Here is a 16941-nt window from a genome sequence, read left to right as displayed (position 1 = left end):
TTAAAATATATTTCCTAAAGTAAGAAAATGCACCACTTTCAAAATAAGTTAACGAGAAACCTTTTTTTTGGAGTGTTTGAGATGAATGAAACTTAATAAGAAAGAAACTACGCGTCAGAATGAGTTGAACGACATGCTGAAAAACACGCTTGCGTTTCGTACAATATACTTATTGTCCGAAGTATGAATATCAAAACACTACGTATTGCTACATTAAACTTGCATCCAATGTGTCCGTATGAAGTCACTTACACCGTTTGAGGTTTCCCAAAATTAAAGATGCAAACTGTGAAAGCAAAACTGCGCAAAGAAGTTAAGTATGTCATTTTTAATGAGATCTCAGAGATCTCAGAAACTGCATACCACCTAGCTTTAAAAGAGATTTTTCTAATAAAATATTCCTGATAAAAAATATAGCTGGTATTAAGGACTTCAAATCCCTTCAATTTCCTTGTACTTTACTTTTACTGAAATAAAGAATTTTTGACTAATGAAAACATCAATCAAGATGATAAATTTTGTTGTCAATTCTTTAACAAATTGCTTCCTAATAAATTATAACAATTTCTTATTAAATGATTTAATGACAAAAATGCGCATAAAGTTAAAATTGTTCACATAAATATTAGAAGCCCAGTGGCGTAGTAAGGGTGGGGCGGTGGTGGTGGACTGAGTTAGGGTTAGGAGGCACTATTTTAGAGGTATTTTTGAAAAATTTCAAAACTTTGAGTCACATCCCTATCCAAATACCATAACACATTGCTTAAAATTTTGTTTTAAAAGGCATCTACTAGTTATTATAACGCAAAATCTTCAATTTATATTTTCAACTGCAACGACTCTCAAATTGCGTATGTATTTTTTTTTTTCAATAGAAATTAAAAACACAAAGTAAAAACTTAAATAAGTAAAAAAAAGAATAGAGCATAATTAATTAACTTTGCTAGGAAAACAGATGTACTAGATCAAATGCTTGGTTACTATTGGTTGCATTGCAATCATTTTTGTGTTTGCGCTCTCTTGGGTTGTGGGAGTCGCTCCTTTGACAAATAAATAATACTCAGATATAAATCCAAACAAAAGGATAGATCATAAAACAATGCAATATCAAACTAGAAGCTTTAAAATTATCTTTAACAGAGAATAGGTATCAGTTAGTTAATAAAACAGCGGTTTATGCAAAAAAAGTTGTAATAATCCGGCACAATCATGGGTCGTCGATGTAGAAAAAGAAACATATAGCTGGTAAAGAATTGCATGATTCTGCATTGTCATATGAAAACGAGCTGAGAACAAAATTGAGTGAATTTTTATGAATGAAGATGACCAAAGCATGTGACTATTAGAGTCTTTACTTACTAAAGGAAGATAATTACCAACACTAAGGTCACAAGATGTGACAGCTAAACTCAAATTAGTCTCACAAATGGCAAGTAAGTCTGATGAACTTTGCAAGAGACAGGACTCAACAGAAGAAAATTTACTTCTAAGACCACGAATATTGAGTGAACTTTTGTTTGAATGAATAGAGATAGATTTAGAGAACTTGGTGATGACGATGGTTTTTCGTGTTTTATAGTTTTTGGTATTTTAGTCATTTTTAAATTTGTTAAGGACCTCGACTCAAAGCGCAGATAGTACTCAATACACTATTTAACATTCCAAGTAATTGCCTCATTACTACTAATAAACCATAAGCCGTAACAAAGGGCTCCAAATATGACCTTGAAAATGCACACCAAAAGTGCTAATAGGGACACCATCCATGCACAACATGGCACTTTAAGTACTCTGATATTTTACAGCTGTTGATGGAATCAGCCTCACTTAGAGCTTCGGAAAACCTGCTCACACAGAGTTCGGAAAACCTGACTACAAACCGGCCTCAGAACCATAGAACTGTGTTAAAGAGCTGTAGCCTCATTAGGAGATAATAGAATGAGTTGCCTAGTTATAAAAACAGAGACACAAGCAAAACCCATGTCATGAGTCAAGAAGATCCAGCAATCAACATCATAAACTGGAAACAAAACTATAAAACAAACCGTTCACCTTTGCTCAGAAGTGGCCTTTATCCTTAATAAAACGATCATTAATGATTTACTTGAAACTGCTCCAGCAAAAATTAACGAACTTCTTGAAAAATTTATTAACGAAGGTTCTGGTTGGCAGCTTAGTTGCTCTGAATCATTAAACATCGGGTTTGTAAACTATAATCCATTCCAAGGCAATAGTTATATTAAACACTGGATATATTCCAAAGCGTTACGTAGTAAATATAAAAAATATGGGTAACCGATGTTTTGTGTGAGCTTTCCTTAGCGCACAATACCCTGTAGATCCTCTTAAATCTGAAAATAAATTTAATGACGTCAATTTCCGGTAAAAATTACTGATATTAATAAGTTTAAGCATCAAAATTCAAATTAAATTTATCTGGGTTAAATGGGTATAAACCACAGCACTCAAATGCTTTTTTCGTGACTGGAGCAGTTATTTAAATAATAGCTTTCATTGCCATGGCAGGAAATTTTTCACTTGTAATAGCAGCTCCGGTGTGGCTCATTCTGTAAATCTGCACTTCACGTGCCCAGTAACCTTGAAGTGAGTTCATAACGCCAACATCAGCAGGTTGCTGCACGTGTGTAGCATTTGGGTACAAGCAGTATAGTACAATACCTGTCTCTTCACAATACTTAGATGCACCATAGCTCAGGTGACTGGAATGACCATCAACAAAAAGTACAACTTTTTGATTATTGTCTTTTATATTAAGCAAGTCTTTACCAAGCAAATACCTTATAAACTCTTTCAAATAATACAGGAAAGTTTCCCCCTTTATCCATCCACTAGAGCTTCTCTGGACTATCATTCCTAGTGGAACACATTGCTGAAGACTTTTAGATAGTTTCTGTCTCTTTAAAATTACCATAGGAGGAGCCGTTTCTCCCTCAACCGAGAAATTGATTGCAACTGTGACATTTTCTTTTTCACTAGTAGTGCAAACCTGTTGCAGACATTTATGCTTTCTACCAATGAATTTACCTCTGTTTGAGTTTAGATAAAAGCCGTTTCGCATAAATTAAAAATATGTTCTGGTGACTTAATCAAATAACTTAATTCCTTATCTTTAATGAATTTTTTAAAGTTGCTATACCATGCCAAAAGGGACTCTTTGGTGACACTGGACCTACCTAAAGAGTGATGCTATGATGTTTTAGACTTCAAGTCAAGGTGCCTGTTTAGATATCTGTATGCCCAAGTTTTAGAAGGGATTCCATTTTTAAATATAGCAGGATGTGAGCTTTTATGTAATATTTCTGAAATTATTATTAATAAGTCATTTATTTTTAAAGGAAATCCTCTTCTTGCCATTTCAAAAAGATATTTCTCACATGCTTCTTCTATGTACAGTGGCAATGTAGGTGCTGGTCCCGGCCTACACATAAGGTTACTTAAGCCAGATAGTTTTGTTTGTAAAGTACTGCTAGGAACATTATGCATTTTGGCAACTGATTTGATAGACATATACGATTTTTTAACTGTCTATCGCTCTCTGCATGCTACTATTGCCATACTGCTTTCTTTTAACTTGTCTCTTAGACTCGCTTGATTTTAGTATTTAAGACTAACAGAATAACACAAGAAGTTTTTATTGTAAAACAAAAATTATTTTCTTGACTTTTAAATGATATTTCGTATTACCTTTGGTGCCATTTTGAACTTCTGATTTTAATTAATAAACTATGGAATCAATAAACTGTTCTTGATTTCTCCTGGAACAAAACCATATCAAGATTAACAATTGCGCAAAATTATTGCGTTTTTTTCTTACTTATAGTAAAGTTTATATAGAAGAATTGACAATCAGCAATACTTTTTTGCTCAAATAGTAGACGATAGATTACTTTGTTTATACCGTGATGATTTTTTACTTTTAAACTCGATATAGATATAATTTTTTTTAATAGAAAATAAAAAGTGCCAGTAATTGAGTCATGCCAATAACTGTGACACTACCATATATCATATATCATATATATTTTATATATTTACATATGTATATATATATACAATATACACATATATATGTATGTAAATATAATATATACATATGTAAATATACATATATAATTATGTAAATATACTATATACTAGGTATGATAATTCCCGCGTTTTACGCAACCGAATTTTGTGCTAAAAAACTGTTCCACGTTTTTAGAACTTGGCGTTTAGGCAGTACGGTAGGATGATATTTTGTAGCATATTTTTTTAGAATTTTATATTAACTTAGAAGTTTTTTTAAAAGTAGAATAGTTGAACTTTTTTAAGGAGTATTTTTTTATTATATAGACGAAAGTTAAAGTGTTATTTATTGATATCAAAAAGTGTGTTGTACTTCTTGTGCTTAGTAAATATTGAAGATATTATCTTTTTTTTTTCTATCCTATTCTTTTTTTTTAAGTTTATACGTTTTCTCTGCACATGCCAAATTTTAAGAATTTATTTTAACTAGCAGATACCCTATTTTTACCCTCACTTTTGGTACCTAAATTTTGTTTTTCCGACTTCTGTTTGGGGGAGAAGGGGGGGTACTGAAGGATATTAAATATTTGTTATTATAAGCCAATAATAATTATAAAAAAATCTATGTGATTTTTCTATAAAATGATTTTGTGATATAAGTGCTAATATTACATTTATAAAGTATAAATGTCAAAATAACATTTATTATATATTGAATCAATAATACATGTTTTTTGCTCAGTCCAATCACACTGTTACATTTTTAAAAAGCTTTATATCATATAATAACATAATATATTGCTTTTTTACGTATTTAGAATATATCATATATTAGTAATATATTAATATTTGTCTAAAAATATATAGACATATATAATATATTTATAGTATATTAAACTTAATATACTATTTATAGTATATTATATTTATACTATATTATATACTTAATATATAATATATTATAGTATATATTAAATATATACTATAATATAATATATATATTTAATACATACTATATCAATAATAATTATGAATGATATGATTCCGATAGAGCAATGACAGTCTTGCACAATAGCAGAATACTAAAACTTAAAAAAAAACATAGAAAGGCTATTACTATTTCTTACTGGACTAGAAAAGAAAATGATTCTGAAACTGTTGATTATTATATGAAAAAGTTCCAGCTGGTTGCTAGCCATTGTAGTTGATGTTTTCATTGAGTTGATATTTTCCTAATGTGTATATGTTGCCATTATTTTTTGATAACTGGACATGCATTTTATTATTTTACTACATGATTTTACTATTTTTCGACTATATATATATATATATATATATATATATATATATATATATATATATATATATATATATATATATATATATATATATATATATATATATATATATATATATATATATGTAAATTATGTTAGTGTATTTTACTAATAGAGTGCTCAATGTTCTTAAAGAACAGAGCAATAATAAATTAGTAAAAAATACTTGTCTAACTTTTTCTTCAACTTGAAGCTTCATCATTGCTGGATCATCAGGAAGAGTTCTCAGAAACTCCTCCTGATGATCCAGCAATGGTGAAACCTCAAGTTGAAGAAAAAGTTAGATAAGTGTTTTTTACTAATTTATATATATATATATATATATATATATATATATATATATATATATATATATATATTTATATATATAGGGTAAAGTGAGGTTAACTGGGTACAGTTTTTTTTTGGGTGATGTAATTGTAACAAATTACTGCTTTTCAATATTTTTTCTGTTCATAACTATGAGAATATTAATATTCCATCTAATAAATTCAAATGAATTAGTTAATATATGCTGTGGCCTTGTAAATATTGCATTTTTTAGACATGTGTCCCGTGGCCCAGTTAACCACAGTGGCGGGTTTAACTGGGCCACCCTATGGGGTTGACTGGGTACATACTAGTGAAACTACAATAATATTAGTTTTTATTTTGATAATATATTTAGTTAAGAAAGATAGAATTAATAAACAAAATAAACGTGATAACAATAAAACTATGCAATAAAAAAAACACAAATTAGTGAAAAAATACACCTTCGATGTGAAAAAATTGTATGAATATTTCAACTATTAAACATTAATAAAACACTATGTTTACATAACAATGGAATAATTGGAAAAATCGAATTGAAAGAAATATAAATTGGCGAATCGTCCCGTTTCTCCGTGAAATAGAGGAGTTGGCAATTTTTGAACAATATATGATGCAGGAACGAAGGTCAGCTCCTCATCTGTAATATAAAATTTTGTTGTCCTATTTTGATTTTTCAGCCACTTAACGCTAAAACCATCTTGCGTTTTCGAAATTATTTTGGCAATATAGTGCCTGCTAGACTTTTTCTTAGCTCCGTGCACCATAGCAAGCACGAAATCATCGACGGTTATGGGCTGGTTAAAATCATCCGTATCTTCTACAGAAGATAATTCTGAAATATCCAATGAAGAATCGGCATACTCTACTTCTGATGATCCTTCATCACTGGACTCTATTAATATTTTACGCTTTTCTTTTCTTGGGGCAATGGACTTAGGCTTAGATTTATTTGCACGCATTTGTGCAGCTTCTTCCAATTGCCGTTTGACTGGAGTATCCGTTAAAACAGCAGACTTTCCTTTCTGCTTTGGTTTTCTGTTATTTTTACGCATTCCGGCTTTAGGGAATGGTCGTATTTGTTCCGGAGAAATAAGTTGACAGTCAGTTAGTGAGGTTGGTATTTCTATAGTGGTTGATACTGATGTTGAGGGTAATGTTGTCGATTCAATGGTTGTATCTGAAACAGTTGGATCTGGTCTATCTGTAACTGTTGCAGCTAAAAAATCTTCCTCTGTAAATATTTGGGAATCAAATGGATAGATTCCTGCTGCTTTGAACCCTTGGGAAATATTCCTTGGCGTAAATGCTAACGGAAAAGCAGTCCCCAGTAATTCTCCTATGTCATAAATTGTGATTGGAGTCGCAGGATGGTTTGTCATCCAATCATTGCAGGCTCTGTTGTAGTGTTTTTTTAAGGGACCGAATACGCTCACATCCAGAGGCTGCAACTTATGGCTGCAGTGCGGAGGGAAGGTCAGCAACATTATGCCATTAGTCTTTGCATAATTCAACGCAGCAATACTTAAGTGGCTCTCGCGGTTGTCTAATAATATCAACTTTGGACTGTCTGTTGTAGGTCTTACGTGATCGACAAAATGTTTGAGGACATCAATAAAAATTTCTGAAATCATCCATCCAGATTTTGTTGCTGCACTTTTTGCTCCAACAGGTGCGCCTTTAATCATGTGTTCCTTAAAAAACACTCTGGGAAACAGCAAATATGGAGGTATTGCAGTTCCTGTAGCTCCAACAATACAACATGCTGTAACCAAGACACCTCGTTCAGCTGATGTTGCCTAGCCAACTTGCTTTTGCCCCTTTTACTGGTTTATGTACACTTGTGAGACCAGTCTCATCTAAGTTAAAAATGTCTTGTGCTTGTAGATTAAATTGGTTAATAACACCTTCTAAATTTGAAAAAAATGCTCCAACATTAGTTTTATTGAAACTAGTGCAACGGCTAAGACTAGTTTGTTCGGAGGTTCTTAGCGCCAAACTCTGTTGTCTCATAAATGAATGCAGCCATTCTATTCCAGCCATTTTTTCTTCTGTCCAATTACATTTCACGTTTTTGTTATTTGCTATGGCAAACTCAAAAGCTAAGCGACGAACTTGGGTAAATGAAAGTCCATGGTGCATGTTGACTGCATCTTGAATATATTTTTTCAATAGCAATTCTTCACTTGAGTTGAAAACGAGTAAATGTTCATTTGATGGTCGAAAATTAACCTTAACTCCATCAGGTGTATTTTTAACTTTGAGCACATACCTGGCTAATGTATTTTTTGGTATCTGATGACTGGCCGCTGCTTTTGTTATCGATAGTTCTCCTTTTATAATTTTTGCAGTTGCCGTTTTTAAAGCATCAATGGAATACGATCTGTGCGTTGTGGTGCGTTGTTGCAAAAAAATGTACAGCGAGTAGTGGAACTTGCAAATAAAGTTACAGCGAGTAGTGGAACTTGCAAAAAAAATGTACAGTGAGTAGTGGAACTTGCAAAGATATGTACATGGAGTTGTGGAACTTGCAAAAAAAATTTACAGCGACTCGTGAAACTAGCACAAAAAAAATTACTGCGAGTAGTGGAACTTGTAAAAATATAAAGTGAGTAGTGGAACTTTTTTTTGATAGATGGGTCTAGCTTACGTCGTGTCTATTGTTAACAATGATTATTATATAGTTTCATCAATGGAATTTAATATCTTAATCATTAACTAAAAGCCAAGATGTAAACTAATTAAAATAATATTATAAAACATTTTTTGTTTTTAAAAATTTTTTTAGGTCAGAGAACCAAATTTTTTTAGGTCAGGAACCATCTATAACTATCACTAAGCATTATGTGATGTATTTTGAATTTTGGTAAAAGATGTTTTTATATTAAAGTTTATTATTTTAATTACATTTAAATATTTTTTCGAATCTCATTAAAAATATAATTTTTTTTTAGGTTGTAAAAAAGGTGGGGGGAGGGGGCGATGATACGCCCCTTCCCCATCTACACCCCTTGAAACAAAGGGTGCGCTGCTAGTGATGTTGTGAAGTAGTAAAATATAATTTTTGATTTGATACTAGATTTCTTTTTAATTATAAAGATAAATATTTATAAAAAAAAAGAGTCATTTTTGACAACAGGGTGTTTGAAACCATCACCCTTACATCCACCTAAAGACAATGATAAAACTTCTATATTTGACTGTGGTCGGATAGCTAATTACAAAACATCTTGTATATAAAAATTGAAATTTTCATTAAAAAAAAACAATACTTTTTTACAAATATTGTTAGTCTTTATTGCCGGTATTGATGGTGGTTTTGTGCCTCCTCTTGCCCCCAGATGCGCCCGTAATCTAGAAACCTTTATAAATTTGTAGATAACTCTTGTATCCATCTTTTGATACCAAGATGTAAACTTTTGGATAAGAATTGATTAAGTTATAATAGTTTTAGTTCGATTTTGAAAATTTTTTCACTTTTGGAATAATGAAATAAAGCTCTTTTAAATGATATATAACAACCTAGAACTTGATGAATTTAAAATTTTCATGTAACATACACATCTCTTTTGCGTACGTTCGCAAAAAATATGAAAAGATAGCTTACTTTTAAGCTTTTCTGTAGCATCTATAGATATTCCTTTTGATAATAAATATTCTGCCAACTGTGACTCTGACAACTTTTTTATGCTCATTTTTAATAAAAAAATTTAAAATGAGAGAATGCAATCACATGCGACCTCTAACAAGTTTAATGGTGATTGCTATTGGCGCGGTAAAATTATTTCGCATTTTCAGGCGATTTACTTGAGTTTCCGGTAAAGCACCTGAACGTTCCGGTAGAAAAATTCACGGAACTTCTTTTGCCTGAACATTTCAGAAATTTTATTCTAAGTGTTCAGCTGGTTTGCTAAAATACCTGAACCAATACGGTAATATGCCTGAATGTTTGAATTAAATTGCCTGAATGTTCAGGTAAATTTGACCACCTGAACCATTTCGGACAGAGTTAGCCTGAACTTTTTTAAGAGTGTAGCAAAAGGAGTTTGCGAAACTGTTGTTAAAAAAGATCTTAAGCATTATCACTACAAACAATCACTGTCTTGAACAATAGATTAAAGTTAAGCACAGTCAAGTTAGAATGAGGAGCAAGGGACACCAAAATGGTGTATTTGAACAAGTCAAAACATCTCTATCTCCTCTTTGACACCAAACAATGGATCGCTGCATATGTTATTAGTACTTTATGGCATATGATCATAAAAGTATTTGAAGTATAAATAAAAAAACAATTTATTGAGAATTTGCTTAGGGGATAATTTAGTATCTGGTAGTATCAATTGCAGCTTTTTACAAACTAAGCGTCTAATAGGCCCCCCAGCAAGGCAATAAAGTGCAGACTCCCCCTTTTGTCGAACAACTGAATCAATGGAATTAATTGTTATAGACTATATTGGATCACTATCTCTGTTTTTACCGCCTTCGAGCTCACTTGATACATATAAATAAGCACTTCTGCCTTTGAGGGTATTAAAATTTCTCTTAAACCTACTTTTCTATTAGCAGACATTGATGGAGCTGAAGTTGTTTTTACCTTACCGGTTTTCACCTAGCAAATGATTTACACTGTTATTAATTGGTTCAACTACGGCAGGCAAAACTTTAACTCATTCAACTGATCTTTCAGAAGACATTAACAACTCCTGAGTTTTTCAACAAGTGCGCGATTGTACCTTTCATGATTGATGATTTTTCGAAGCACTGCTTCGTTTGTACTTATTTTTTTAATAAGTTTTGTAACTTCTCGCTTAAACTCACTTCCAGCGTCAATTTGAATTGAGTTGGACCAGGTAAGATGAACTCTCTTACATATATTATAGCCTGGGCTTCTGAAACTGAAGTCTAATCTTAATTATCTAAAAATAAGATTAAATATTTATAAAAAATTAAGCAGACCAGCTGTAAAACATATTGAAACATTAACAATAATTGGTTTACATAATAACATAAAAATGAAAAAGCGTTACTGAGGCTCTTATAAGCTATTACAAAAAATTTTCTTCACTGTATACATTCATAATTGAGTTTCGAAAAATTTTAAGTCTTTTTATAGAATTTTTAATTTTTAAAAATATTTGATAAAACTTGATGAATCCTTCGGTGTATTTACTTGTTAGATCCAGGTTGGGAGTTAAAATTTGACGAATGGCAGCATCAGCTTTAATAAAATTATGCCATGCATTTCCTTTTACAGCTGAGCTCTTGAAGAGTTCAAACTAATTTTTCTCCACAGATTCAAGAGCTTCAATGTAATCCATCTTAATCAACATAGACACCCGTGTTCAATAAGATATTTTGCAAACAAAAAGTCACCTTGACCAACTGTTTCAGAGACACAGTTGTAAATATTAGAACAGCCGCATTCATCATCCCATTTTTTAATGTCAACATAGACTCCATCTTTTACTGCTAGACAGGTGTATTAATCCCATGGGTGTCCAACATTATGAAGATAAAAGATTCTCTTTTTTTTTCTTACAGCCTATATAATCCCACTTGTAAATTTCCACAAACTTTACTATATAAAAATTGTTAACATAAACAGCTCTTAGAAAAGCTTCAAGCTGTCATCTGACTTCAAATTTTTGTCTATAAGGACATTTTTAAATTAAATATTAAACAATATTGAAATGTTTTTACTTTGTGAAAATGTTTGTACTTTATTGCTTCGATAAGAAAACTTTCATCTCACATGATCTTTGTCGAGCATCTTCTTAACGGTTCCTTTTGAATCACCACTCAACGCTTTTATTGACTTATCAGCACTACGTTGAATCATTAATTCAACTATATAATTTGAAACTACTTTAGTATGTTTTTTCTTTTTCAGTTGATTTTTTTAGTATAATGTTCTTGTTTAATAGATCCGGAATATAACCGACTAAATCCTTCTACTTCTATTTTTACTCTTGTAATATTATTTCTACTATCAAAAAAAATAGTTATAATTCTTATATACAATTATAATAATTATCATTCTTCCTCCTTATCTATCCTCCTTATTATAGTTCTTCTTCTTATTTTAGTCTTATTAAAATCATTTTCTCTGTAAAAAAAGTGGTTCTTTAAAGCAACACATTTACAGATCTATTTTTTATTTAAAGATTTGGATTTCTTATGAAATTTTTCACAAAAATCAACTAGCCTTATTTTTAAAATCAAGTTATTAACCAACCAGCTTTATTTCTAAAACCATTTAAAACCATGTTATAAACCAACTAGCCTTAATTTTAAAACCGTTAAAATTATATATATATATATAAGCAGGAAAAGACGGCACACCCTACGGTAATATTCACTGTCTAAATTTGTTAAATCGACAAAGTTTTCCAAAAACAACATTCACAAAAACTCCTTTGTGAAGTTATTTTTATGACTTTTTAACCAAATATAACATATTAATAAAGTTCAACATAGTTTATATTGAATTTATCTTAATTAAGTTACTATTTTACAAATAATTTTTTATATATACAGGGTGTGAAATAAGAGAAGGAACTTTACTCCTAAAAAATGTTGTTGTGCTTTTTGCACGATGTGATGGAGCAGAATTTTGTAGAAAAGTGTAGCATTGTTTCCCAAAAATTCGTTAGCAGTCAAGCAGTAAACATTGCTGAAGAATAGTATTTTAGTAATATTGAGCATCAATTTTGGTGCCTGTTTCAACGAAAGGAATTAATCCTTTATGGTGTTTAGTGACACCGAGACTGACCATAACACTTTTTGAGAAATGACTCCGTGGATTGCAAAGATTTCACTAGGCACATCGTATTTTTTGTCTATTTCACAATACACTCTGTTATTTTGAGTATTTTTTGGAGTTTCCACAGTAAAATCTTTTCATCTGTGAAGAAAATGTTCTAAACTTGACGAATAGGAAATCTATCTAATAAATTTTGGCAACATACTTTACGTCGTTCTTTTTGAGCATCAGTCAACTTCTGAACACATTGTCTTTTGAACACCTTTAAATTCAAAAGTTTAACAATTTTACGAACAGATGAATGTGATATTCCAGTTCTCCGTATTATCATCCTTGGCGATAAATGTTTCCTAGATGAACCAACAGGACTGACTATCAAACTGTTTTCTGGTGTATTAACAGTTGGGCGCTTCCCACTACCAATTTGTTTATCGGCAACACCTGTCTGTCGAATACGTTGTAATACACGATTTATTGATTGAATACTCCTACTTTTATTTGCAAAGAATTTACAAATGCGAATTGCACCCCAGTTCTTTTCATGATAAATAGCATCAATTGCAACCAAATCTTGTTTGCTTATTTGCATGTTTTCTGAAATGTAATAAAACATTCCAATATAACATTAATCTTAAATACAATAACATTATTACCATAGCATGAACACCTATATGATGCAACATAGTGTGTAACACTAATATCTAGTGAAAAAGAACAAAAAACAATATTTCTAACATTTTTGCAATTAAAAAAACTTTTAAAAATACCGTACCACTTTTTCTGGCACTCTCTGTAAATAAACTTTCTCTTTAATTAGTCATGCTTTAGTCATTTTTTGTTCAAAAATATATGTTCCACCATAGCAAGACGTCTTTTTTTTTAATTTTTTTTCGTCACAGATTTGGATTCCCAGAAAAGTTCTTCACAAAAATGAACTTTACTTACTTTAAAAATTCAATGAAAACAAGAAAAAACGACCCACTCTACCGTCACATTCTCTGTATAAATGTCAAAAAATCCCTAGTTTTTGTAAAAATACCCTTAGCAAAACTCCCTTAATGAGTTCGTTTTTATAACTTTTTGAACCATTTATTCAACTTTCTTAAAATTCAACATAGTAATTATTAAGTTTATTGAAAATTAAAAATAAAATTTTTTTTTTTAAATTATAATTTTCCCTCATTTTTTCGTTCAAAGCATCGCTGACCCACCCAGCAGGACATCATTAAAAGCATTTTTTTTACAGATTTGGATTTTAAAATTCTTCATCAAAAGTAAACCTGCTGTTTTTAAAATTAAAAAAAAGTCGTTATACATGATTTTAATTCTCAAAAATTTTTAACTCGATCTTTATTTCAATCCCTAAAGAACTGTAAAAAAATTTCATTTATTCCATACTGAGTTCCATAAGTATTTAAAGACACTAAACATTGACTATGTTACTCATATTCATTAAACTGACAAAAGTGAAATAATATCTTTTATTATTTTATTGAATGATAGCTTTTGATCCGTTTAACATTCCAACTTTTATTTTTAAACTTTTTGCTTATTTCTCTAAGACTTTCTTAATTATAATCTCTCATTCGTTACTGATATATTTCCTAAAATTTTAAAAACAGCGTCTAATAAAACAAAAAAAAACAAAAAAAAACTTGACTGCAATAACTGCAGACCAATATCATTTTTTTTAAATATCAGTAAAATTCATAAAAAATTGATGTACCATGAATTGATGTATGTACCACTTTTCGTTTAAAACACTCTATAAAAACCAAAAAATATAACAAAAAAACTTTGGCTCACTAATAATCGCTAATAAAATGAAGATGCTATATTGGCCTAACTAAGTGCTACAGCCAACATAATGGATATTTTATTAGGTTGGTCTTAGGTGGTCTGTAGTGGAACACCATTAGTGTATGGATGTAGGCGCTATGTTGGTTTAACGACATTCGATACTAAATTTAAGGCTTCGTTTGTTGAGGAGAAATTTTTGGCTGCTGTTATTGTTCTAGTTAAAGTATTTATATACAAAAAGATTTAATATTAAATACATTACGTAACAGCCGGATGGGCAGCAGGGGCATTTGCCCCCCCCCTCCCCAATAATTATCAAACAAACAATTTTGAAGAAATTGACTGAAAAAAAGGCTAAATAAAAAAAGGTCCTTGAAACTATTTCAGGGTAGTAATGCCCCCCCCCCCCCCATATAATTTTTGTTCCTACGGCTAAAGGTAAATATGACTCTTCTAAGTTTTATATTTACCTTTGGCCGTAGGAACAAAGGTAAATACGTAACATCTAAGATTAATTAAGTAAAATTATTTGAATAAATTAACATTTTTTTGAGTAATTATTCCGCACGATTAAAAATGTGCTTGTTTGCTTGAAATGTTAAATGATTTTACCAGATTTGCGTTTTCTTTTTGAATAGCATTCCTTAACTTAGCTCATCGAAGTTCTTTTGAATATACTGTATAACTATTTAATTTTTTATCATGGTTGTTGAATAAAAAGTAAGTGAATAAAAAAATGCATGTACTGTATGTAAAAGCGTTATATAATAAAACCTATTAAAGAAAAACAAAGAATTTAAAAACATAAATGGAAAACGGTTAGAAACTAACATGAATAATAATTAAATATTTATAAATAAGTAACATTTAAAAAGGAAGTTAAAAATGCGCTGCACCATAAACAAATACCATATTCCCGAAATTTATTGCCTCGGCTTTGGATTTCCTTGAATAAAAGCAGTAGCGCGTAAATAATGTTCGTAATATTTATAAGAAGGAAATAAAGTTGTATTTAAAAAAGTATCAAGTTAGTATTCAACGCTCAGTAATGTCCCTAAGAAATTTTTACTGAAATATATATATAGTAAAAATAATAAAAGTAATAATTAGGAATAAAAATAATAGAAACCATTTGCTATTTTAAATGTGCGTATAAATAACATCTAAATAGATTATACTACAAGTTTACATAATTTCTATTACTAATCATATGTCAAACCAGAATACAGATTTGTAAGACATGCAGAAATTAGTAATTATATTTTTGGAATATTTTAATTATTCGTAACTATTAAAATTATTATAATAAAAATTATTCATTTGTATGTGTTGTGTTTGTAAATAATCATTTTATGTATTTGTAAATGTTGATTACTTAAAACATTAAATGTACTAACTCTACTCTACTTCATAGATTTATATACATTCAAATATATATGTTTTCCTTATTACAAGGGCTGTGGAAGTATTTGTTTCAGAAAGATGAGTATTTTGTTTTGATAATTGGTTTGGATAATGCTGGAAAAACTACTTTGTTTGAACAACTGAAAAGAAAGTATTGTCTTACAAAATATGTAGGAATTCCTTTTGAAAAAATAGCACCAACAGTTGGAATGAATATGGGTAAAATTGATTTAAAGACAGCTGTTTTAGTTTTATGGGATTTAGGGGGTCAAAATGAGCTTCAATCATTATGGAGTAAATATTTTTCAGACTGTCATGGTATTATTTATGTTATTGACTCTTCTGATACACATCGCTTTGAGGAGTCTTACAAGTGCTTTTCTTCACTAATATTGGATGAACAGTTAAAAGGTGTTCCCCTACTAGTACTATCAAACAAACGAGATAAAGCTAATTCTGTAAATTCTGAAGCAATAAAAAATATTTTTAATCATAGTTCTCACAATATTGGTCGAAGGGATTGCATGCTGCATGAGGTGTCAGCATTAAAAGGAGAAGGTATAACAGAGGGCATAGAATGGATGCTCCAATGTGTTAAGCGGAATGTTGTTCGTCCTCCAAAGCATGAAGATATTATTTAAAACTTTTGCGAAAAAAAAAAAAAATTAAAAGAAGTTTTATATAAAATGGGGTATCAACATATCAGAAAAATAACAACTTTCTTTAGTCTTTAGCTTGAAGATAAATTATCTTAGATAATATTTTACAAAGCTTAATTTTTGTGTATACTTATATAATTTTATTTAAGTTTTGACAATTTAAAATAATTGTCTGATATAAAGATTAAATTTATCTCGTAAGTTAGCGTTAAAATTAATTGAAAAAACGCTAAAAAGTAATACGTAAGTGTTATGTATTATTTTAATCAAGTTTAAAAAAGTTTAAACACTATAATTTTCAGATAAAAGTGATTACTCTAAAATAACTAATAATATTTATTTTTTACTATTTGATTGACAAACGTTTTTTTTTAATTGACAAAGGTTTAATTTTTTAATACCAAGGTAAAGTTTTTCAATAAATTTTAATCATTATTAATCGCAACTTAATGAAGAAGCAGTAAGAGTTATAAAAAACTATGTTTCGATATTTATATAGAATCTTTAATAGTCAGCCTTTATTTCTTTTACATCATTAAATACTATTCTCTGCTGTCTCCTATTGGACCATTGTTAATCCTACATCATCATTGTTTGCAACAGTTTAAAGACAAAACTGTTTCTATTTTTTCACCCTGGT

General features: G+C 30.1%; 3 protein-coding genes across 3 annotated transcripts; 1 reads left to right on the top strand and 2 right to left on the bottom strand.

Moving 5' to 3' along the window:
* Positions 1 to 2497: 2497 nt before the first annotated feature.
* LOC136085627 (uncharacterized) lies at positions 2498 to 3079 on the bottom strand. The gene has a single exon (XM_065806950.1). The coding sequence runs from the start codon at positions 3077 to 3079 to the stop codon at positions 2498 to 2500; it is 582 nt and encodes a 193-aa protein (XP_065663022.1).
* Positions 3080 to 12595: 9516 nt separating this feature from the next.
* On the bottom strand, positions 12596 to 13051 carry LOC136085626 (uncharacterized). The gene has a single exon (XM_065806949.1). The coding sequence runs from the start codon at positions 13049 to 13051 to the stop codon at positions 12596 to 12598; it is 456 nt and encodes a 151-aa protein (XP_065663021.1).
* A 2592-nt stretch (positions 13052 to 15643) lies between these two features.
* Positions 15644 to 16418, top strand: LOC124811664 (ADP-ribosylation factor-related protein 1). Its single transcript, XM_065806247.1, has one exon. The coding sequence runs from the start codon at positions 15675 to 15677 to the stop codon at positions 16281 to 16283; it is 609 nt and encodes a 202-aa protein (XP_065662319.1). The 5' UTR covers positions 15644 to 15674; the 3' UTR covers positions 16284 to 16418.
* Positions 16419 to 16941: the final 523 nt, after the last annotated feature.

The sequence above is a fragment of the Hydra vulgaris genome, chromosome 09, assembly GCF_038396675.1.
Source record: "Hydra vulgaris chromosome 09, alternate assembly HydraT2T_AEP".
Lineage (NCBI taxonomy): Eukaryota > Metazoa > Cnidaria > Hydrozoa > Anthoathecata > Hydridae > Hydra > Hydra vulgaris.
Note: the sequence above shows the minus strand (reverse complement) of the source record. Positions and strands in the feature narration are given on the sequence as shown.